Source organism: Leuresthes tenuis, unplaced genomic scaffold (assembly GCF_036924035.1).
Source record: "Leuresthes tenuis unplaced genomic scaffold, fLeuTen1.0.hap1 SCAF_9, whole genome shotgun sequence".
In the NCBI taxonomy this organism is placed as follows: domain Eukaryota; kingdom Metazoa; phylum Chordata; class Actinopteri; order Atheriniformes; family Atherinopsidae; genus Leuresthes; species Leuresthes tenuis.
This window is the reverse complement of record NW_027325363.1, coordinates 24142873-24166563: the sequence shown is the minus strand read 5'-3', so window position 1 is coordinate 24166563 and position 23691 is coordinate 24142873. Positions and strand designations below refer to the sequence as shown.

The 23691-nt window shown below is 39.0% G+C and overlaps 2 protein-coding genes and 1 long non-coding RNA gene across 6 annotated transcripts; 2 read left to right on the top strand and 1 right to left on the bottom strand.

Annotated features, from left to right (window-relative positions):
• Positions 1 to 1299: 1299 nt before the first annotated feature.
• Positions 1300 to 9176, top strand: LOC140314615 (transmembrane protein 25). Of its 4 annotated transcripts, none has more exons than XM_072392923.1 (10): positions 1300 to 1568; positions 1666 to 1820; positions 2524 to 2637; positions 4054 to 4398; positions 4494 to 4784; positions 4928 to 5059; positions 5148 to 5181; positions 7239 to 7348; positions 8364 to 8447; positions 8567 to 9176. In XM_072392923.1, the coding sequence occupies exons 3-10, from the start codon at positions 2559 to 2561 to the stop codon at positions 8638 to 8640; spliced, it is 1149 nt and encodes a 382-aa protein (XP_072249024.1). In that variant the 5' UTR covers positions 1300 to 1568; positions 1666 to 1820; positions 2524 to 2558; the 3' UTR covers positions 8641 to 9176. The 4 variants fall into 4 exon arrangements, with proteins under 4 accessions (XP_072249024.1, XP_072249023.1, XP_072249025.1 ...); XM_072392922.1 differs by having other exon boundaries at positions 2521 to 2637; XM_072392924.1 differs by lacking the exon at positions 1666 to 1820 and having other exon boundaries at positions 2521 to 2637.
• A 1003-nt stretch (positions 9177 to 10179) lies between these two features.
• Positions 10180 to 11312, top strand: LOC140314614 (uncharacterized). Its single transcript, XR_011917154.1, has 3 exons — positions 10180 to 10268; positions 10622 to 10683; positions 11285 to 11312. It is a non-coding gene; the product is annotated as an uncharacterized lncRNA (long non-coding RNA).
• A 7262-nt stretch (positions 11313 to 18574) lies between these two features.
• Positions 18575 to 21164, bottom strand: LOC140313792 (T-cell surface glycoprotein CD3 epsilon chain-like). The gene is made up of 5 exons (XM_072391771.1): positions 20898 to 21164; positions 20239 to 20424; positions 20018 to 20161; positions 19825 to 19877; positions 18575 to 18657 (listed from the first exon to the last, which is right to left on the bottom strand). The coding sequence occupies exons 1-5, from the start codon at positions 20962 to 20964 to the stop codon at positions 18595 to 18597; spliced, it is 513 nt and encodes a 170-aa protein (XP_072247872.1). The 5' UTR covers positions 20965 to 21164; the 3' UTR covers positions 18575 to 18594.
• Positions 21165 to 23691: the final 2527 nt, after the last annotated feature.

Sequence of the window (23691 nt, the reverse complement as noted above, 5' to 3'; positions counted from 1 at the left end):
ACAGAAAAATACTGCAAGCTTAGTGTCTTTTAGAATTGTTTAAAGTTTGACTCTATGAACCAAGAAAATGGGATGGTCATTTCCTGTGAGTTGACCAGTGGGAACTGGATAACCAAGCATCAAATAAGATTTCTGAATACTGTTCAGCGGAGTAAGGGTTAATGAGTAGATGCCAGAATTCTGATCATAGTTTCAAACAGACAGACATTTTAGAGTGAAAAATAAGCATTAATGCTTTTTAATAGACAAACAATATGGTGGGACTGCTTCTACATGATCTCTAAATGACTGCAATACATGGCTATCTATAGCAGCATATTCCCAGTGCTGCTGTAACTAATCAAAGCTGTTAGATTAGATACTCCTTTGCTCCAGTTGTGGTGTTTGTGATGTGACTTTTCCTGTCAATTTCATCAATTTTACTACCAAAGGGTAAGTGGTCTCCCCTTGTAATGGCACAAAAACGGCCTTTAACAGTGGGACAGTTTTCACAGCTTCCAGTGCACACCACTGGAAGCTGTGAAATGCTGTTCCAGAGATGACTAAAGTTAAGAAAAATGCTATATTTTTAAGAGGGAAAGCTAACGAGCATAACTACATAACTGTTAACCAGCCAAGCGTTTTCTTGGCAGAGAGGATTTTGGGACAGTTGTCTCAGGAATTCTTCCTCAAAGACCCCAAACAATTATGATACACTTGGAGAGAACAGGATAAACATTCTAATAACAGTATGTCATGCACAACTAGATGTAAAAGTGTGTGATTTCAGGGTCTGGAGTAATGCATTCTCTTTATATATCAGATTTCAACCTGGCCTCGCAGAGAGATGCCTGTCTTGCTTGCTTTGTGTGCCTTTTGGCTGCAGTGTTCTGCATGCTGCTGCTCTGGTCTGTATCGCTGCACTGCAGAGGCTTTTCAGTCTGAAGCAGCAGAGCTCAGACTTGTTCTGTGTCCATGCAGATCATGGTGATACATTTGTAACATGTAAACTATAACATACCCCAAAATTGACTGGATCTCCCTCTGAAATGATACTTTACTCTCCTCATCAAACTCTTGACTGTGAAAGCTAAATTTTCTTTTTTTTTCTTTGCATGGAGCTCTTTTTCTTTTCCTCTCACCTATATATCCTCCTCTCTCACACCAGCAGTTTCTCATCCCTCACAACTCTATGCCCACTCTCCCCATTCCTCCTTATCCCTCTATGTACAGCCTTTGCTGCTTTTCTCTCGTTTCATCCTTCTTCTTTTCGCTTCCCCCTCCCCTCCCATTCTCTACTCTTCAGAAGAGTGGCGACACCGCGACTGCCTGCGTCAGCCAGCCTTGCAAGCCCCTGCCAGCCAGTGAAAGCTTCGACTGGAGGTTGCCGTATCCTGCAGAGAGCCAACTGTTTGTGTGTATATGTGTAAGCGTATGAGTGTACGCAGATGGGAGAGCAAGTGAGTCAGGAAAGACTGCCTCTCATCTCTCCGCTGTCATCACCCTACTTCACGCTCCCTCCTCTCCTCCTCTGCTGCCATGGAGCTCCAGCAGGCTGAATCACAACGACATCTGCAAAAAGGGCTGAGGTAATACTCTGTGTTTGTCATAGAGGGCATTATTCTGTATTCAAATGCACAAATCTGCATGTACCCTGACAAAGCGCATATGTTTCTGTGTGTGTAGAGCTCTACTGCCTATCAGGTTGCCCTGATTGTCAGCACAAAGCATCAAGCATCCTCAACCATGCATGTTTTACAAGATTTTACAAGATCGCCTCTATTCAGAATGTAGGATTCGGTGTGCTTCATTGATTGCCGAGTTTCTGCTTTCTTAAAAAGGTACTCACACAGATCACATGGCCCACACAGCAAACAAGATCTTTCCCCTTTGACTGTATATGTGTGCACATCGGTGCGAGCAGGCCTGCGAATGTTTTGTTTATCTGGTGATGGACGCAAGTCTGCAGATCAAAGGCTGGCAGTGAATTACTGGAGAGAGAGTGCCATGTCACTCTGTGAAGGGTAATGTGGGCTTTGTTTTTGCCTTTATTGCACAGCTTTGTTTTTTAAATTTAAATTTTTTTTTTGCAGAGTGAATTCACAAGAGTCACAAACCAGACCTGTGGCCTTATGTAGCTCAAGTGGACTTCAGCCACGTGGTTCCAAACTAGAAAAACGAATGCTATCGAAATGGAGATTTATTAGAGATACTTGTTGCCGATGAAAGGATTCTTCCTTCTTGTCAAAACCCAGTGTCCAACCTAATCACAATGCAGCTTGACCACCAACAACTGGATGCACAAATGCATTTATATAACTATGCTTAAAAATAATTAAAGTTTCCCTGTACAACATCAGGATGCTGAATTTTTCTAATGTAAAATATGTTGTATAATAAGATATCTCCACTTGGACTTTTGGATCTCCAGGTGTAGGTTTTGTGATTCGGGTCGAATGCACATTTAAATCTCTGTTAGCATACAGCAAAGTGTGCAGAGCATTTTCTTGATTAAATGAGTTGTGTCATTTCTTGTCTAAGCAGGTAGATGCACGTGCGTGTGTCGTGCTTGGGCAACTATGAAGAGTATGCGGCTAAGGACGTGGACATCAGGCTCTGCTGTTGTGTTCTTCAACACACTGGCCTTGTCCTGGACAGGTAAGACACACAGTGGCACTGACCTATTATGCACGTCCTTGATACGTGATTCTTTTGCTTCGTGACTGAAAATCTACTAAAATGGATCTTGCTAGTGATCACACCGCACCAAAGGGAGTTATTTTTTCTCACTATCTATTTTCAGTATGGATTTTCAAAGTAAATCAAAGTGAAGCATAACCCAAACCTTTTTTTTTTGTACCCCCTTTATTTCACAGTAGACTACCTCCAAAACTGGGTACAGGCCATGGCTAACGTGGTAATATTGTGCCTAAAAGGTTTTCCAAATCAACTGTGGGCTCAGTTTTTCACAAAGTTGTACTGATTATTTTTTTCTATCTTAACTATTCATGAGCAGTGTTCAGTTGTTGTATCTCTTTTTTCAAACCTGTAATGCTATGGACCTAAATCCACTGTACGTCTTGGCTAACTTGCAAGCTAAGTTGATGATAGGTGCGCTTGACTTGATCTGGCGCTTTGCAGTGCTGACTTGATATGTTGCATGATGGTCTTAAAGAAATGCATGCTGGTTAGACATATAAACAACTTTCACCGGCGGTATTACGGAACATCATATCACATCACATAAAAACCTTGCAGGAATGAATACGTTTCAGCCTGTACAGGTCAGGTGCTAAAGTTGCGCTTCTCTGACTGCACTGGCTGTTAGGACAGAGGTGATTCCTCTTTTGGGAACACATTTGCTATACATGCTGTCACCACACCAAACATCATCAAGTCATTTTCATTTCCAGCAGGAAAGATATCAGAACAGTTTAGATTACAGGTAACGAATTAATGCCATTATTACATTACATTATAGAAGTAACAAGTGGTGCTGCAACTATATAAAGTATGGGGAAAAATCACCTTTTTCAAACGTGAAAGCGAGTTCACCTCTTCAAATAGCTTCCCCAAATAACAATATGAATCTTTAAAGGAGCATAACATGGCCTCTTTAAACATAAACCAAGAATCAGAACTGATTAGCTTAACTTAGCATAAAATACAGGGAGAAAGCTGTCAGAAAGTAACATTCTATTTGACTGTTAACTAATTAACACATTCATCTTTTTGTTGTATCCATAGAAATTAGAAATGCTTCCACAGTTTGAATGATTTATTTATTTTAGGAGGCTGGAAATCTGCCAAGATTAGATAAGTGCTGGTAGGAAGCTAAATGCTGAGCTACGCTAGCTGTTTTCCAGCCTTGGGGTAAGCTAAGCTAAATAGGTGCTGTTGCCAGCTCTTCAATTAATGGTAACAGGCAAGCATTTCTGATTTACCCATATACCTCTCTGAAAGTGATTATAATATATTCGAACAGCTATATTTTCAGTCAGGCTAGATATACCTGAAATGTTTTAATTTGCCATATCTGCCCACATAGTTTAATTACATAATTGCCTCACACAGGTGCAATTGAGACTGCCCCTAAAATTGATGGGTGGCACCAGGCAGCTGTTACACTTCAGGAGAACATGACACATAGGTTCAACTGCCAATCAGATGGCTGGGATCCCCATGCCCCTCTTTTGCTCACCTGGTACCTGAATGGGGAGCAGCAAAGAAAGCCATCACCAAATCAGAATCGTCTTGTGATGACGTCACAAAAAGATTCAGAGGTCATGAAACCAGGGACCAATCACAACAGCACCTTCTCTCTGCGGGCCAGGAAGTGGGACAGGGAGCTGGTGTGTGTCGCATCCAACCCCAAGACAGGAGAGAGCTACAATGCCACGGTCACACTCAATGTCCAGTGTGAGTCTGTGTGAATTATTTTGGGGATTGTAAGTTCATCCATATCCTTTCAGTAGACAGGGTGAATAAAGCTACTCATCTCCTCTGTGTCCCAGTCCAACCAGAGATCCTCAGGGTAAATGCCCACTACAGTGAAACCTCAGACCCAGGCCTCTCTCTTGTCCTCTTCGCCTTGGTACGGTCCAATCCGCCTGCCACCATCACCTTTGTCGACCAGTCGGGCCAGTTGGTGGCCAACACTTCTGACTTCCTCATCCTTGACTCTCGAAGCTACCCATGGCTGACCAATCACACGCTGAAGGTCACACTGGGTAGCCTGTCGGGGAACATCTCATTGAATGTCAGCAACAGTGTGGGAACAGTGCAGAGCAACCTCACACTGGCAGGTTAGTGATCATTTTTAAAAAAGTGACACTGGCCCTTTCTTAACAACATTAATAGAATAGTTTAACATTTCAAGAGCGCTCATGCACTTCCTTGCTTCCAAGCTAACCATTATTCCTTTAAATCAACCCCCTTCTCTCTCCAGAGTTCCTACAGTCTCGTGTGGAGGTGCCCATGCTGGGAATAGTGACTGGAGGTGCCATGGCCTTCATGGCCCTTCTCATCCTCAGTCTGATAGTTCTCTGCCTCATGCAAAAAAACAAGGGCAAGTCCTTTGGTGAGACCCCATGTGTGTGACTGTAGAATAAAATAATGTGTATGGAATACTTTACCAGACTAATACACTTCCTTGCATTGCGTTACAGATGAGCCAGTGGAGATTCTGATGACCAAGAAAAGGTAAATAGACTTGCATCACTAGATTTTAGAGAGCAGGTAACACAGGCCAATGAGACTGGTGGAAATCCAGTTGGTAGGCAAAACATTTCCAAACACACACTTTGTGAGATGTCAAGACTGATTAATATAAAAAAGATCCTTGGAATTTTCTTTTCTTTGTCTCCAATAGCAGAGTGACAGATTTATATCATGAATGTTACACCAACCTCAAACAATCCAATCACAGCATATTTAAAGAAAAAGATCAACATTATGAGAAAATGGAGCTATATTCTCACTTGTGAAGAGCTTAATACAATCAGATGAGGATAGCACTTGGGTATAATTCATACTTGTGTATTCAACAGAAATTTAGAAAAGGAGTGGCTTTCCGCTAATTTATAGAAATTACACCTCGAAGTGGAAAGATCTTTTACCACTAATAACCCCCCTCCATAAAGATAGGACCACAAATTACTTACCAATAACTGAGAAGAACAGGGATAACATCAGGTTTGTTTTCAGCACTGCAGTTAGGCTGAGTTTTGATGAGCTATTCCATTATCTCTCAATAACAACGGATTTGTGAGCTGCTTTACAAATATAATAAAAAATAAATAAAGATTTAAATAAATAGATCTATTAGTTGGTAGAGCTTTTGAAATCGCAGAAGGATCAGATTTATATTCGGCTGCTTCTCAACCATAAGTAGGTCTCTATGAGCTAACTTTGATATGTTGTAATTAAAAGTCCATTTTATCAATTTATCCTCATTAATGGGCTATGCACCACAGGCATTTAGATAGCATTATATTATTAAAAAAAAACCTTATCTTGATTCAGGTGCTCTGGCAAATCATAGACCCACATCCAACTTGCTCTTTATTTCTAGATTCCCTGGTAGGCCAGTGATTTTCTTATAGCTCCAGACAACAGACTCATGTCTTGTCCTGCAGATCTCCATATTGTCCTTCTATTGCAGAGACTGGAATATGTCATTAGGATAAAAAGTGCTACACTTTGCCAACTTAAGTAATATTTTTGTGTCAATCCAGACTCTTCATTACAGACTGCAACTGATAATGGAGTTCCACAGGGTTCTGTGCTTCGAGCAATACCTTTCACTACATGTATACTTCCATTGGGCTGTACTGTCAGGGGACACTGCTCGAATTTCCATTGTTATGTTCATGAGGATGGACAAAAAAGACTTTGTTTGTCAAATTGCAAACACGACCTGAACATTTAAAGACATGGATGACCTGTGACCTTATGCATCTGAACTTTAGCACTGAACACCTCAGTAAAACTCTTTTGGATCATATAGTCAGTCTGGATGGCATTACCTTGGCTTCCAGTAATACTGCAAAGAATCTCCAAGTTGTTTTGACCAGGATAATTGAACTTTTATGTAGGACAGCACTCTAGAGTCATCTTCTTTCAATATTGTCAAACTTGGGGCAATTCTGGCTTAAAGTCATACAGAAAAACCTCTGTTTTTGTTATTTATAAATAGCACTATTTCTACTTCTTATCATCAGTTTGTCCCAAAAATGCCCTTAGAAGCTAAAGTTTTGAGATGACCATATTTATTTGAATTGGTGCTACATAAATGGAATTTAAGTCTGTACAGTAAAAATGTAGCCAATAGCTGGATTTTGTTAGCTTAGTCAGGTTAGCAGGTAACTAATTCTCTGTCCTCTTAGTGTTGCCTCAGGTCAAATATTTTCCACCCAGATGAAAGAATTGGGCAAATTTTTTCACAAAAATGTTGACCTGTTCACATAGCAGATTAACAACACATGCCAATGAGCATGACAATATCCACCTATAAATTGTAGAAAACCAAAACTACTTTGGCACCGCGAGTACCATTCCTGTCATATAATTTGTTTTCTTTCTCTGACATCCCACCCACATCTAAGCACTCTCTTATGCTGTGTATTATGCTGTCTAATAGTTTCCACCATTAGCGCAATGAAAGGAAACACTGATGAAAGCTAAAACTTTTATCTCCATCCTGCAGGTCAATAGCACCTCTGATCCAAGTCTGATATCTTTTTGTATATTTCACACAGTGAATCAGCAAATCTGAAGATGGAGAAAGCAGATGAGACACATATCCCCAGAGAGAACATGTCTCTGCCTTCTAACATGCAGCTCAATGACCTCAGTGCTTTGAGAAAAGGTAAGAGTTCCCCATTTAAGAAAAGCAAAAACTCTTCAGCTCAGACCTGAATGGCTGCAGGGTGGACGCTTTTCCCAGCAACTGCAAATGTCAGTATTTGGATATTCAGAATGGAAAATAGAATGTTTTACACCATAATTGGTGTAAAATGTAAAGTGAGAAACTCCTGAAATAGTAAACTGTGACAAAGAAAACATAAGCCACTCAGTAATCTGTTAATACAGATACAGTGTTCCTTGGTGTCTAGATTCAATTGTTATCTATTTTTGCCCCCTAGTGGGTTGATCCAGATAGACATTCTGCCATAGCAATAAACAATACATAAAAATACACGAAACACTGTTTCTCAGACAAAACAGCATGATAAATGTGTTTTGTTTTTGCTCTGTGTTCTTCATGTTACCTCTTATGTAGTCTTTCAAATAGAGAAGTTAGAGTATACACGGCCTATATTTATATACATTTTAATATACGGTTTTAAATGTTTTATTGTCATTTTGTGCAGCATCTCCACACTTTTTTGGAACAGGGTTTTGGCACATCATTCCGTTTTTAACCATTTTTGTGTGGACAGAACGATGTAAAGATAACGATTGTGTGCACAGCGTGAAGATTTGTATGCGTCATCTCTCAAAATGTACCCAGATAAACCAGTCGTTTGGATTTTCTTGTTCCTGTAATCACCACAAAATTATAAGCCTTTTTGTAGAAACATATCATTGGAAACTGTAAATATTCTTATAAAATAAAGCATTCCAGCATTCCCTAACCAAGGCTGTAGATGGACATGCGGACAGATTCATGGCCTTCCAACTCTTTCAACAGCTTTCACTGCGAAATGGCTAAATGTTTCCAGTTCCCGGCAGCTGGTTGGCTTCATCTGGCAGCAGCATAGCTTTAACATACAGTTATTATCATGAAACTGTATTTTCCCAAAACAGTTCCCCCAGGAAATATATCATTATGTCTCCGCATTGCCCTTTGTGCTCCAACTTTCCCGCATCAATTCTTTTAGCCCGAGAGGCTGCCCAGCAAAACAGCGTGGGAGAAAAGACAGAGGAAGAGGAGGAAGATCTGTCTTTAGCCTACGCAGCAAGGGGTCAGGGATGAACTCTTTGAACCTTCAGATTTTTAAATATCATTTATGTCTAAGTATCAGGGCAGTGGAAATGCAGTGATTATATGTTTGTTTTTTTTCTTTTACATGACGGTTCCCAGGATTTGCCAGATATCCGATGGTGGGCTACATCTATAAGGTGAACAGCACAAGTAGTGAGGAGATCTGGCTCTGACTGACCTCAGTGTGACACACTCCGTATGTGCATGCATACCTACTTCTAACAACGCAGCTGTCTTAGAGAAAACCCAGAGCAACTGCCACTCAGCCAGTTCAACCAATCGTCAGTCACCTTCAAGCTGGAACCAGAAACCATCTTGCTTTGGAGGTCTGATATGTGTCTGGACACGAGAACTTTAATTTCATACCTAAATTAAAAACAACACAGTCAATGTTTTTTGTCATCAAGTGGATCGGGGGCTCAGGTGTTTGCACTGCTTACATCTTCTCTCATCAATGCAAAGAAAATGCGTAATATTCCCTGTAACCACACGCTCATAATGTTGTCTCTCTTGTTGCATAAATGGAATGCATTCATAGTTCTACGCTAACCAGAATGTTACATGTTGACAAGTAATATCTGAATAAGATGGAACATAATAATAGGATATATAATTGTTTATTTACATGTAACATGTCATATACTGTACATTTGTATGCATATGTATATGTGTATAAAGAGGAGGTCTAATAAAGGTAATAAAGATTGTATGCAAGTAAATGCCGAACATGCTGCAGTTTTATTAGGCACTCACCAGGGAGCGCTATGAAGTGGCTTTTAAGTGTGCAAATGTGGATCATGTGAATCAGGAGAGTGATGTGCATTTTTCACATGATATTAACCATGGGTGTTTGCTCTGTGGTGCTGAAAACATTACTGCATTCGCTGAGGAAGAAATGAGACAGTTAGCTGTCTTTCTCTTTTTCAAGAGCAGGTGCAGGAGAGGAGTAATGTTTGACTCATTCTGTGAGTGTGTGTGTGTGTGTGTGTGTGTGCATGTGCCAGGTGTTAGCCCTGGGTTACAGGTTGTTGTGGCTTTTTTTTCTTTTTTCTTCAAACAGGAAGCAGAGTTGTGTTGTGGGAGCAGCTCTTTGCCGTGTTGTAAAGGGAATAGCAGTCTGCCGCTCACATCGGGGGGAGAAACATTTACACCATAAGGGGAGTTAAAATATTAATCCGAACACACACATGTTTATCCCTGTCTTTGTTTTACCAGATGGAGCTGCTCATTATCAGCACACATTTCCCAGAACAACTGCACAACAAACAGCAGTTGGTGCCAACACATCGATCAGTCATTTCAGCTAAAGATGAGACTTTATTTCCACTGTCAATAAGATTTTCTTTTTAGGAAAAAGACAAAATGATTAATAGAAAGTGGGAGGAAACAACAAGTGTCAGAGGTTTTGGTTTATTTGAACTCTTACGTGTTTTTACCGTGAGTCAGCAAGTGTTGGAACAGAGAATAATAATGCTTTTCTGAAGAAAACGTACCAGATTTGGCCGTTTTTCTCAAAATGTGAAAATTCTCCTGGAGCAGAAGTAAAAGTTCAGTTTTGAAAGTGTTGCTGACAGAAATGCATTTAAATATGTCAAAAGTAAAAGACAAATCCACTCAGCTCAGATGAAATGAACAAAGCCTGGTGGGACTGAAAACAAACCAATCACACTAACTTCCTCATCTCTTCCTCTCAAACATGAACGTGCACACACACGTGCGCGTGCACACACTGAAACGCTTCGACAGCAGGCAGTAACTGGATGCTTTCTCAGTCTAAGACACAGCAGTGCTTTGGTTCAAGGTCAGTACTTTTATGGAAAATGTAATCGTGTTGTAGTTCTGGCTCATCCCAGACTGTGCGTGTTCTTGACTAACTCTAAAAGTTTGTTCATTTCTTTATTAATTCCATTCTTCAATTGCATTTTGTTTTTGCTTAAATAAATCAAACCTAGAGTTTAAAGTAAACCTAAAGTTTGTAATATTGAGTAGATAAAATAATCATCTAACAACAGCACCCAAAACACTGCATTTCATCACCGGTTTGGGGTGTGATGAAGAGTCAAATAAAATGGTTGACATGAAGCAGAAAATGGCACCCTTCCGGTTTTCTGTAGTATGTTTGCAGTGAACTGAAGTGTTTCCTTCTGTCATCAGCAGAACAAAGAGGAGTAAATACACCATGAAATATCAGTTACTGCTGCTTTGGACACTGACAGGTAGGCCACTTTCATTATTTTTGTCCTCTCTGACATCTTTACAGATTTATTCTCTTTTATATGATCAACCTTCACTGGAAAATCAAAACCTTTTACTTTTACCAGTGTTAGATTATCTCTTGGGGGAAAGTTTGAGCTTCAGTCCGGTTTATGTCCCCTCCACAGAAAGGAGACGGCTCTTGTTAAACTCACTAATAGTTCTCATGTGTATGTAAATCATATTGTTTGGTCTGCATACCATCAATATTCATAATCTTTTTGTGACTTTCATCTACAGGCACCACCATTCTCACACATGTCCTAATTACAAACTGTGTTCCGTTTTGCAACTTTGTTCTCTTTGGCCTTTCTCTCAAGCTCAATCTGAACTTGTCCATACTTATCCGACCCTTGACCATCACAGGGTCTTAAACCTTAGGTCATGTCACTCTCATCTCTAGAACTTTGTCTCATCACACAACTGAAACATTTGTTCTCTTCTTCCCTTCTAATACTGGCTCAAAACACCATGTCAAAATGGCTTACTCTGTCTGATTATTTCAAAAAGCTGCAGCCAATTTCATTAAATGTTGTCATGCTTCTTTTCAAATTTCTCCTGTAGCATTTGTCAGCTGTGAAGTGGGTAAGAACACTATTTTAACATTTAACTCGAGTTATTTGGCATCAAAGACTTTACAATTGTCACAGGCGTATCATTTATCGTATCGTTTCTTTGTCCCTCCTTAAAAAAGATAAAAAGATAAAAATGGATGACATTCCAGATGGAATTAAGCTGTCTTGTACAGAGGGGAAGCTCACCAACAAAGATAGAATTGTGGAGGCTACCGAAATGATAGAATTACCTTACAGTGATAAATACTCAGGAGAGTATAAATGCATCACCGACCCCGACACCGACACCGACGGAATGCCAAAAGTCTATGTGAAATTTCGAAGTAAGTTTTTTTTCAGAGACTTTATGTCTGCTTTTGCTCTTGGATTGGAATCTTTTTGGCAGTTTGAGGTGTTGTTTGAAAGTAACAACCCTTAAGAAATGACTGAGCTCACCTGTATTTTAGTGTGTGCGTGTTTTTCTTCCAGCGTGTGACAACTGCATAGAACTGGACATGTCTTCGATTGCTGGCATAACAGTGGGAGATGTGGTGGCCACTGTTGTGGTAGGAGTGGCTGTGTATCTCATCGCTTCTAAAGCTCGGTCTGGCCCAGTCCCCTCTAACAAGAAAAGTAAGGAAAACTCTATCTTTTTCTCTGTCTATGTACTATCAACCCATCCACCAGCATCATCTTGTTTCCCTTGCACAACCCTCTGAGTGACTCCTCTACTAACCCTCTGATGAAAATTGCACATGAACTGGAACTTTTTTTGTGATTACATCAGTATGGGATCAGAACAGTTTGTACAAAATGTTGTTAGATTGCTCATACAAAGCAATGCAAATGAGTTCATTAAAGACATATTTCATTGGTAGCACCTCAGACACATAAACGGTGGTGCTTCTTCTGATCCATGGGCGACTCAGACCAATAAAGATCTGCTATCAGTGACCAATATTAAATCTTATGCTAAATCATGCTGAGGAACTACTTAAAGATTACTTATGATTTGCACCCTCAGTGTAAAGTGCTACCAGTAACTCGGATATGTCAGGTTTGCTGACTGTAGTTGAAGGCCGGTCATTAAAGATCAGTGTGTTGTGATAACTGTTCCAACTCAGGTGAGGAACTGTAACAGTCAGAGTTACAGTTAACTGTTATACTTGGAATTATTATAATTATTTTGTCAAATCTTTGTTGACTTTAAAGGTCTCTGGGGGGTAAATATGAAGCTACCACTAGCTTAGCTTAGGAAAAAAACTGAAAAATGCAAAACCACAGAGGGCAAAGAAGTCAAAATCTCCTCGCTGACTTGATGTTCGTACATTCTTATTTGTTTAGTTTAGAAAAGCATCAAAATAACTTTTTTTTTCTTTCTCAGTTACCTCTGAGTACATTTTGCATTCCCATCTTTGACAGTTTGGGCCTATTCTTCATTGTAGTTGCAGGTAACAAAAATCAAGCTGGTGCCTACTTTAAAAGCAACTTACTAAGTCAGTAAACTGGCCGAGGCCACTAAAACCACAGACTACTTTATCGTCACGTTAGCTGTCGGCTCCTGTTGTACCTGTTAAGGCGTTTACGTTTGTTCAGCTTTTCGTTGATAGCAACAGCTTACTGTCCCAGCATGCCTGTTTTGTCTGGCAAAAAAAAAAAAAGTGTGGTAAAAAAGATCTGAAATCTTGAAACTGTAGTTTAATGTCAGCTGCATCGAGACAAACTTGTGTCACAGCAAAAAGTTTGATGTTCGATCACAGTTAGTGTCTATTTGCTGCTGTCAAACATAACTTTTCCATGGTGAATCAGGGGGAAACAAAAGCAAATTAGACTGAAGAGTTCTTTTTAGGCGTCGGAGGCAGCAGGTGACCTGCCAGCGAGATTATTGAATAAAAGAAGCAGCAACATAACAAAAACATGGAAATAAGTCAGAAGAGAAAAGAGACATAATCTATTAAATATGCCAGTACATTTATTATAGGCCTGATTAGATTAGATAATGTTTTTTTCTTTACCATAATGACGGTGTAAACCTTTATTCTTAGGATCTGACAGAAGACCTCTGGTTTCTAATGACGGCGACAGATCGGGCAGTGTTGAATATCAGGTGAGCTCAAATATAACCATCTCTCAAAGGGCATTTATGGTTTTCATACTTGAAAAATTTAATTTGAACCCTGTCCCTTCACTTTTCTACCTCAGCCTCTCAGACCTAACCAGAGGAGAGATGAATATGATGTACTCAGACGGTAAAAGAAAGGGCGACTGTCCCCGTCTCCTGGCTGAAAACACGCTTGCATCTCACAGATCTGCTCCTTGTGTCTACATCAGGACGAAGCGCTCATCATCCCTGATGTTATTTGCTCTGTATGATACTGTCTGCGCAAAAGGATCTCTTGTCCATTATTTCAATGATTAACCTGCTTTCTTTTAACCGTTTGTGACGATTCAGACTTTGTTGTAGTTTTGTTGGTAGCTCTTTTGTCAGGATTATTACAAAAAAAAAAAAGACTCAAAATGACAAACTTGTAAATAGATAAACAATACAATAAAACAATGAAAACAATACAAATGTCTGTGCTGTGCGCTGATATGCTGTGTTGTGATGCTGTGCGTTATGACCGAACATCTCCACTTTGGTCTTGTCTGACCAAAGGACGTTGTTCTAGAAATCTTGTTTGTTCATATCCAACTTTGTCTCCTGCTTTTAAAGAGGCGCTCACTCTTACTTGTGATAAATTAAGCAAGTGAACTTAATTAGCAAGACCCAGCTGCTTGTAACCTTCTTAATCTATACTACACACACTGCTTCTGCGTTTTGTCTCAGTTTTTAGTAGATATTTAATGACACAGTGTTAGACGTTTTGTAAATGGGCAAAATTAAAAAAATGTTTCAGTAACCTGATAAAACTTTCAGGGCGTGCTTTCTTTTTCAAATGACACAGTAAAGTGTAACATTTGCATTTAAAAGGAGATATCTAGTGGATATAAGTTGATTTAAAAAAGTACCGTAGTCATAAATAAGTTGTGCACTTTGGGATAAAAAAACTTTTTATCAAATTTTATATTTTATTAAAGGTCAATTCGTATCATGGAATTTTGTACTGTGGAAGGTTAGTTGCGATTGAAAACATGAAAACATGTTTAAAAGGATGGGTTTGTTGAGTGGTTGATCAGTCATTCATATGACCGATGAAAAAATTAAATAAATCATCTCATGCCAGTTTTCCAAACATAACAACATAAATATGTCTGAAAGTGTCCTTCATTCAGTTTGATTTTTGCCTTATAGCTTCTTGCTGATTTACTCGAATAAGTAAAGCAATAACAGAGAAAAAAAAAGTAAAATTGCCCTTGACATCACCTCGACCAAGTAAGGTCAGTTTAGTATCACGTTGTGGCTTAGAAATTGAAAATACGTTTTCATGAAACATTACCTTTAATTTGCATAGACTCCATTGATCTGAGTGATTTGTACAAACTTATATAATTACAACATACTCTGATTGATCAAGCTGTTTTACAAAGTAAAAGTTCTGCAAACTTACTTTGTTCAAGTTAATTGTACTCACACAATTTTAAAAAAAGTTTGCATACTTCCTTTTAAAGTAAAGTCATCTCATAACATTTTTAGAGTTGATGAGGGCGACAGAGCGTGACCTGTTTCGATCAATCAAGTGAAAAAGAAAAGATTGATGTGTGACTGAGTATGTTCATGCTGCTAATCTGAATACTCCATTCAGCGCTAGCTACTGCTGTTGTTTGTCATTATTACTTCAATATAAGGGAAAATCTATCAGTGGTCTTGTCAAGTCTATTTCACTAATGATACAATAACTAAAAAAGTTGGGGCATTGCAGGTAAAAAGCAGAATGCATAGATTTACAAATCTTATAAACCAAAAACTCATTCATTCATAAGAGAACATAGCATCAGTTGTTGAAAATGAGACAGTTTGCCATTCTGTCTTGAATTTGATGGCAGCAACTTATCTCAAAAAAGTTGGGACAGGGTCATGTTTACCACTGTGTAGCATCTGGAAACTGACGAGGCCAGCTGCTGGATCTGTGGGAGAGGAACATCGTCCCATTCTAGTGTGATATAAAATTCTAGCCGCTCAACAATCCTGGGTCTTCTTTGTCCTGTTTTGTGTTTCATGATGTTTTTAATTGAAAGTTTTGGTCCGCAGGCAGGTCAGTCCAGCACTCAGACTCTCATTGCATTCTGTTTTTATTCACTTTCTGCATAGTTTTTGAATTGGCGCTGTGGAAGGAATGAGAAAGTCAAGAAATGGAATTACACAACAACTGTAAAACAATAAAGAAATAAAAAGAACACAAGTAAAGGTTAAAAAGACGTGTTGAAACAGTATGGAAGATGAGAGGTAGGAAACTCAGAGGAGGACAGAATCTAGCTGATGTCAGATAATCTAATAGCTCAATTTCTTTGATCGGGGCTTGTCTTCTTCTCAGTGTTTTGCTGTAACAAAAGCTACCAGCTGCTGTTTTCGAGCGGAACTCAAGAAGAGAAGAGAGATCAAACAATGGAGCTTTAGAAAGCTCAGCTGAGAAACGCAACCCTGATCAACCCACACACGCGCACAAGATCACGAGAACGTTCAGCACAGATGTCTACATCCGTGCACGGATCTTCACTCGCACAGGCAGATGAGCAGATGTAGGTCTGTGTGTTGGAGCGGTTTGACTTAACATATATGGATAGAAGAGCACCTTGTTTACGCCCCCCTGCCTCCCTCCACTTCTTTGCATCTCCCTCAAACAAACATACAGCAGATGTAAATGTAGATAACCGAGCACCAAGTGTGGGTGTGTTTCCACAATACACTACACTTTTGAGCCACTTACATTATAATAGAGGTATCAGTCATTAATAATCTGCGCAAAGAAGATCTATTACATCATGTTTCCTGCTTTCGTTTCCATCAGGACAGCTTTATTCAGTCACTGCTGGGAAAAGCGCACAGGTTCAACAGAAAGCAAAAACACACCAGACACAACGTTTCCACTGCGTATCTAACAGTATGTTATGAGCATAAATGCACTGAGACTTGTTGAAAAAATGTGCCTGATGTTTCCAGCAGTACAGAACATCTCTCACATGAGAGAGCTGAAGACTGAGAAAGACGGTGGTGACGGTGTGCTTTGGGGTTGGTGTACTACAGATATGGCCTGCGGGTTTGAGGCCACTCCGTGAATCACGCAGAGCTGTGCATCTGCTGAACCATCTCAGTCTTGTTTCCAATCGCATACAAAGAGAAAAAGAGAATGGGGTTGACTGCGGTTTATTTAATTAGTGACACATCGCAATTACAAGAAGACAAAAAATATCAAAGCGAAACGAGAAGGCGAGCTGATGACAAGAGACAAATGTTTGTGCGGGAACATTTTACATGTCAGACAAAATAAAGTTCTTTTTTCAGCAATATAAGAAATCAGGACTTATAATAGCACACATAACATAACACAGATCTATGAGACTAAATGTAATGATTATACAAATGTGATCTTTATATATTTATATATTTCCATGCAGCTGTAAATTTGACAGCACTTTCTGTTAGATTTTATATAAAGAAATCAGAATGCTCAAAGCACTATGTATATACAATGTATATATACAGTATGTATCCTCAGAATCCACTTTACTTTATTGCCTACAGAAAATCTAAGAAAATCCAATTGCTTCCATAAATTTTACCTTTATGCAACCATTTCTTATATTTTTTGGGAGGATCTTTTTGACAAACGAAATGTGTAAATTCAGTTTACAGTGTTTAGGCACTGCAGTAAAACATCACCACTATATATGACTGTACCAGACAAAAAACTAAACAAATGTCAGCGTGAAGTCATGTCACATCAGCAAACAATTTTTGATTGTTGTTTTACGGCATGTAGTCACAAGCAATGGCACCCTGCACTATATCTTTTCAGGTTAAAAGCTTAAAATGTCTGTAAATGATACAAATAGACATAACTGAAGTGACACACTGTTTTAATACAATGCTATGATTTTACATGAAGATGTATCGGAATCATTAGGTCGGCCTTTTTGGATTGTATTAAAGAAAAGGATCCTGGATAACGAATGCATATTCCAGTTTCTCACTACCTTTCTGATGGAGTCTCGATATCATGCAGAGAGCTTTGGTTTGTGTCTGAGATTTCTCTCACTGCATTGAAAGACAACATCAAAAACAGCCAACAATGCAATTAAAATCTCTTTTTTTAAACCGTCATGCACTGCAAAGCCAATTTTGATCAGTTCATGGCCGCCCTTGTAGTCACTATTCTCTTCAGTAGGAATAAATGTGGTGAATTTATGAGATTACTAAATCAGAAAATGCCTACGCCGTGCTCAATATGAAACTGTCTCAAATGTGATTTTACTCAAGTAAAAGATGCTAAAAATCATATCAGGAGAAAGGACCAGATCAACAGTGGTGTTGCACCGTGGACTGTCATGTCAGACAGCTCTAGCTGTTCGAATGCTGTCAACAAACTTTTCACTTTTCTACTTCTTTGTCACTCAAGGTTGGTTATGGTCAAAGAAAAAATAGATTGTCAGGGTTAAATACTCTTAAATACACGTTTACAGGTTGGCATCGCATTGCCTAAATGCTGCAGTACACAGACCAACATGCAGTGTAAAATGGTGCCATCTCACTATTTCTGATTCTTTCATTGTGACACTGTCTTAGACAAATGCACCTATTACCTGTTGTCTTGAGACACTGGGTTTCCAGTTTGTATAACTTGCTTAAATTACACAAGATGGTATAAAGACTTGAACATTTGTTTGTTAAAAAACAGACAAACATTCAGAGATTAGGTGAAGATCAGAATCACACCAATTTCTAATAATTCTAATCATATTTTCGTGTTTATTTGTGTGTGACTTTGACTCGCTCGACAAGCTCGATGCTCCTGAATATAGAGAAGTTACCCGAGCTTAATTAGAACGATCAACAGACGCAATTTCATAGCCAGTTTTCCAAACTGACTTTTTTCAGAAAAAGCTGTCCCTCTTGCGTTTTTTCTGCATAACAATGAAATTTAGTAAGCATTGCAAATCAAACGGTGTTCAGTTACAGTACTGACGTGGCATTGTAATATCTGTACAAATGAAAACTAAGGATTTTACCAGAAGTAAATGAGAAATCGTGCTATTTGCTATTGCTATCATAAACGAATCCAGTTTTGCATGCCACAGGGAGCACGACTGATGCTGCTGTATGTCGTATATCCTTCATCGATGCTGCCTTTAAATCAGTGACCTGGTGACTTTAGATGGCACACTCTATCCCGTCCTGTTCACCACAGTTGAGTAGGTGTCCACTGATCGAGTATGAATGTTGAGTTCCTGTGAAAAAACATTAAGAGGTAAGTAAGAGGTTTAACGCTGCAGGACTTGAATCCCTGCTGCAACTGTTGTTAACTGCAAACCACAGTAAGACTGCATATTAGGGACTGATACTGACCAGCATTAGTAAACCTGCTGACTTTCTGTATATGATTTTTAAAGCAGTAATAAATATATTTCTTTACATGTAACAAAAAGCAATCCTGTACACACACATGATACAATGGTGACATAAATGGTGACTGTAATGGCAGCATTTATGCAGAAAAGTTAATTGAGATTTTAGAGCAACATATGCTGCCTTCAAGAACAAAGAGAATGCAAGATCACACTCTGCACATACTACAGAGGCAGGGCTGCGGGAGATGAGGATATCGCTACTGGACTAGCCCACCTGCGGTTCTGACCTCTCCCTTACAGAGAAGGTGTGAAGGAAATGAAATGAAAACTGTGGCAGCAACCCCGCACTGTTGCACACACTTTAAGACATGTTTACAGGAAGATTGGCACAAAGCGACGCCTGAAATATCAGTTGCTTGGTATCCTCAATGCATTTAAGTGTTGTAAGAATGAACGAAAATGTGACCAAGTAGCAAAGGCTTGACTAACTTTTTTTTCTGTGTCGCAGCTCTCAAATGCAGAACTGGATGAATATTAACAAATGAAATAAAGTTTTGATTTGGGAGAGTAAAATGATTTAATTTTAACAGAGAGAATGAGGGATTGGTCAGCAGAACAGATTTGATCCCTTTTTGTCAACAGATAATAAAAATCATCCTGCAATAATGGCGGAAATGTAGGATTTTATCTATAGATGTTGGAGGGGCATCGATCCCAGTCCAAACCAAATTTAACATTAAGACCTTCATTCATTTGGATTAACTTTTGGACTGAACGATTTTCTTTGCTTGCAGTAATTCACCAATTCTTTTCCCTCTCTGTGGCTCCATATCTGAAGGCCAAGCATGTAATGGTGGTGCAAATTTTTCTCATCAAACTTGACAAGCACGCAGCTGCGTTTCTCATTGATCATTTTAATATGAACAATATGGAAGATTCCTGCTGAGCTGATTGCAATTCACCCAGGGTAGGAGGATGAATTTAATGGAAAATTATGCATAAAATGAAGAGGTGTTTTTGTAAAATAGATATTTTGACTACACATACCTCATAGTCACGAGATGGCACATTTGGAGGCTGGCTTCTGGATGCAGCAGGTGCTAGAGGATGTGGAAACAATGAATATGAACAAACATGTATCAAGACTAAAAGGTGTGTAAGTACTTCAGTCCAAGGGGATTCAGGTTACTAAGACCAGGGCCAAAATGTACTGTAATATAACACTACATTACGTTCTTACGTTTGGAAAAGCGAGTCGGTTCATCTGAGCTTTTCTTCTTGGTGAACTTGAAGATTATCATCATCACAACTGCCGTCCCGATCACATCCACAAAGATGACCAACCCAAATACGTCAGCATTCAGCTCAAAGCAGTTATCACATGCTAGAGGACAAAGTTGGACAAGTATTAGATCAGTAACTAACACAGATGGAACTAAATTAAAAGACGTCTTTACTCACCCTTTCCTTTCACAAAGAAATAATATTTCTCGCTTTCGTATTCACATCGGAATTTGACTTGACCTTTATATTCAAAGGTATACGTTTGCCCTGGATGTCCAGTCGTGTCTTTCTTTGTAACGTCATAGAAGGTCCCATTTTGTGGACAGATCAGGGTGACTTCTTTTCTCCAGAATGTTACCCCTCCTTTAAATGCACAGACAGACATGAAGTTACTTTAGTGCAATTGTTTCTTAACTAATCATGTCATAAAGGCTTCTCTCCCCCGTCATTTCTCACAGAGAAAGGAGGAAATTCTGAGAGCTTAGTCTAGGTGGGTCCCTATATCATACTTATGCTTTACTTATGCTACATCATGATAATTTAATGCAGTTGCATAAATGATAGTTTTCATTTAACAGCTTACAAAAGATTGATAAAAACTGAATGAAAAGTGTTGATACACAGCAGAAGAGAATAAAGTGTTCAAAAAATGTCCACAGCAAGCGAGTAACAGCAGTACAGGAAATGGACACATATGTCTTTGAAAATGCAATTAAATATCACGTTAAGCGACACAATATGTATCATTCTAAATAAAAACCATTGCACTATAACTTTTTTTCTTTTTTTACCTTAAAATACTAAGTAAATATAAAGCCAGGCTTGTACATGTTTACCTTCAGCAGCCGTCACGGTGGCTGCGAACATGAGGAGGACGACGACGAGCACAGCCTGAACACCCATTTCTAAAGACAACTTTCTGGTGTGTTTGCTATGTTTCTAGATCTTTCCGTTGTATGGATCCGATTTGTGTATGCCTCCTCCACAAGATTTAAGTTTAATCAAGGTGACTAAAAGATTGAAAGTAAACCTGATGATTCTCTCTCTGACTCTCCGTCTCACTAACGTTCACTCACACACTCACTGCACACACACACATGCACAAATACCACACACCGAACCCCACAGGAAGAGTCGTTTTTTTTTCTTTCTTTTTTTCAAGATGAGTTCACAGTTGAACCTCAAAATGAAGTCAAACTGATGTATGGTGAAATTAAAATCTCCATTTGGCTTTCTTGTGATTCCAGATGACAAACTCATGAACAACAGCTAACATAGAGTACTGAGTACTTTACCATACTGTATTAAACATGTTCTTATTCATTGTAAGTGTGAAAACGTACCACATTGCACACACATGCACCTTTTTTGTGCAGTATAATTTTTATGCTGTGTGATCAATAGAGCAATAGACTGTTTTGTATGATGTAATAAATTGAATGTGTCTAAATAAACTAGTTTGCATGGTTTTCCATAAATGACCTCTTGCAGCAGAATACAGTGCGATGCATCAATCAATAACTGAGCGTTAAAGAACAACACAGCGCACCCTGATGTAACAGATTTTCACCCTTTAGAGAAAAAAAAGAAGATAAATCTCCAGTTGCATCATTATGAGCATAATACAACACTGAGCAAGGCGTGCATACTGTGAAAAGTCTGCAATAATCTAACAACTATTAAAGGACAGTTTTTAGCCATTTACATTTAGCATTACCAAGATAAACTTATCAATAATTAATCATTCATCATTGATACACAACTGCAAGAATTTTTGGTTTGCAAAGTTATTGCAAACCAAAAATTATTGCTGTGGCTGAGGTGTCTCGGCTGCTCATAAGCATTCATGTGAAAAAGAAAGTACACACTCTTTCAGTTCGAAGGGTTTGTGTTCTCAGACATTAGGTCCATTAAAGCATTCAAATGAGGTAAATACAACCTCAGCTGAACAACAACTCATGACAGATTAGACTCTGTCAGCATTTCTTTAACAAAGACTAAGCCAAAATGCAGAAGCATTTAAAACCTTGCTTCTGTTCACTGAGATCTGCAGGCGTTCGTTGATGCACAGCTCACTTAGGGTCCGATCGAGGCATTTTCAATCAGGCTGAGGTCTCGATATAGACTGGACCAATGCAACACCTTGATTAGTTTCTTTTTTAGCCATTCTGTTGAATGGATGGCTTCATATTTGCACGTAAAATACAGAATAATTCATAGTTGACTCGGTTACTGCAAGGTGCCCAGGTCCTGTGGGCAAAACACCCCCAAATCATCACCACTCTACCACGATGCACGGTTGATATAAGGTGTTTCATTTTTGCAAAACATGGCTCTTCCTAACCTCTTCACTTTTTTTTAAGAGAAGAGGCTTTTCCCTGTCAACCCTCCCAAACAAGTCTTAGTCTTGATGTAATTGTGCTGTCATGAACTTCAACATTTAACATGGTAACTGAGGCCTGTAGAGTCTGAGATGTGGCTCTTTGTTTTTTTTTTGCAGTTTGACCTTGCGGTAAAAATCTTTCTCATGCTTAAAAATGGCCTTATAACCCTTCATAAACCCTACCAGGGTGGCAACAATTGCTTCTCTAAGATCATTGCTCATTTCTTTCCTCCTTGGCATCGCGTTAACACACACCTGAACATAGACCAGAAAACTGTCAACACAGGCTTGTGGATAATCAGTGGATCACATTTATTTTATTATTGCACCTGGCTACAGATTGAAGCCACTAATAAAGAGACAAGAGTAACTTACTTCTATACATTGGTGTGAGTAATTAGAATTTATGGTTAATATGATAGATTCTAAAAGCACTAATCAATCAAATCTGTGTCCGTAGCATGGCAGTTAGGCGGTTTGGTCCAGGTGGCCTGCAGCAGTTTTCTAGAAGGCCAGAAGTCAAACAGCTCACATAGAGGCTCTTGATAGATAGATACATTTTTACATTTACACTGTATTGATCCCACGAGGAAAAAAGTCCTCGACATAACCCACGTTTCATGGCAAACAGGAGACCCACTCAAACAAGCTTATTGAAGTCTATTTAAAACTGAGAGTCATTTACTGCTATCAGTGGACAACAGAATGTAATGCTGTGGGTCGTTTTGCTGATTCATTTGTATTCCCGGTTCATCATTATTTGCCACAGCTCGTGAGCTCATGTCTGCAAGCAGTAAATATATGAGAATGTTATAAATGTACAATATGATAATTAGACTTATAAAACTTACCTTTTTTTAAATGAAAAATTATTTGAAACACATTGCCATGACTGTAAATGTAGTTGTCATTCTACAGCCTTTTAATTAAGGGATAATCAAACCCCCAGCTTCAATAAAAACACGTTGCCTGTTTCGCTCCGCTCTGATTAAACTTGCAGAGTTAGTGCTCACCACAGTGCAGTTCTGCCCCCATCTGGCTCAACAAAGCAAAGCTTCACAGCTCATACACAGCATAATGATAAACTTCTCACAGTTTTGCCGTGGAAAGAAAAAAAAGTTGTTGTGCAATCATTGACTGTATAGTACTAGGGTGTCAACAAGAGGGAGGGACACAGATGAATGAGATATTGAAACTCGGATAACAAAAAACCCATATTAAATCCACTTTAACGCGATTGTTTTGTG

What these genes read in the sequence shown, in the direction of transcription:
- LOC140314615 (XM_072392924.1), top strand. Translation starts at nt 2,559, where the DNA reads ATGAAGAGTATGCGGCTAAGGACGTGGACATCAGGCTCTGCTGTTGTG. An exon ending in ATTCTGATGACCAAGAAAAG is followed by an intron (nt 5,182 to 7,238) that starts GTAAATAGACTT and finishes TATTTCACACAG; the next exon opens with TGAATCAGCAAATCTGAAGA. An exon ending in TTTAGCCTACGCAGCAAGGG is followed by an intron (nt 8,448 to 8,566) that starts GTCAGGGATGAA and finishes GACGGTTCCCAG; the next exon opens with GATTTGCCAGATATCCGATG.
- LOC140313792 (XM_072391771.1), bottom strand. Translation starts at nt 20,964, where the DNA reads ATGGGTGTTCAGGCTGTGCTCGTCGTCGTCCTCCTCATGTTCGCAGCC. An exon ending in TTTCTTTGTGAAAGGAAAGG is followed by an intron (nt 20,162 to 20,238) that starts GTGAGTAAAGAC and finishes TTTGTCCTCTAG; the next exon opens with CATGTGATAACTGCTTTGAG. An exon ending in ACCGACTCGCTTTTCCAAAC is followed by an intron (nt 19,878 to 20,017) that starts GTAAGAACGTAA and finishes CACATCCTCTAG; the next exon opens with CACCTGCTGCATCCAGAAGC.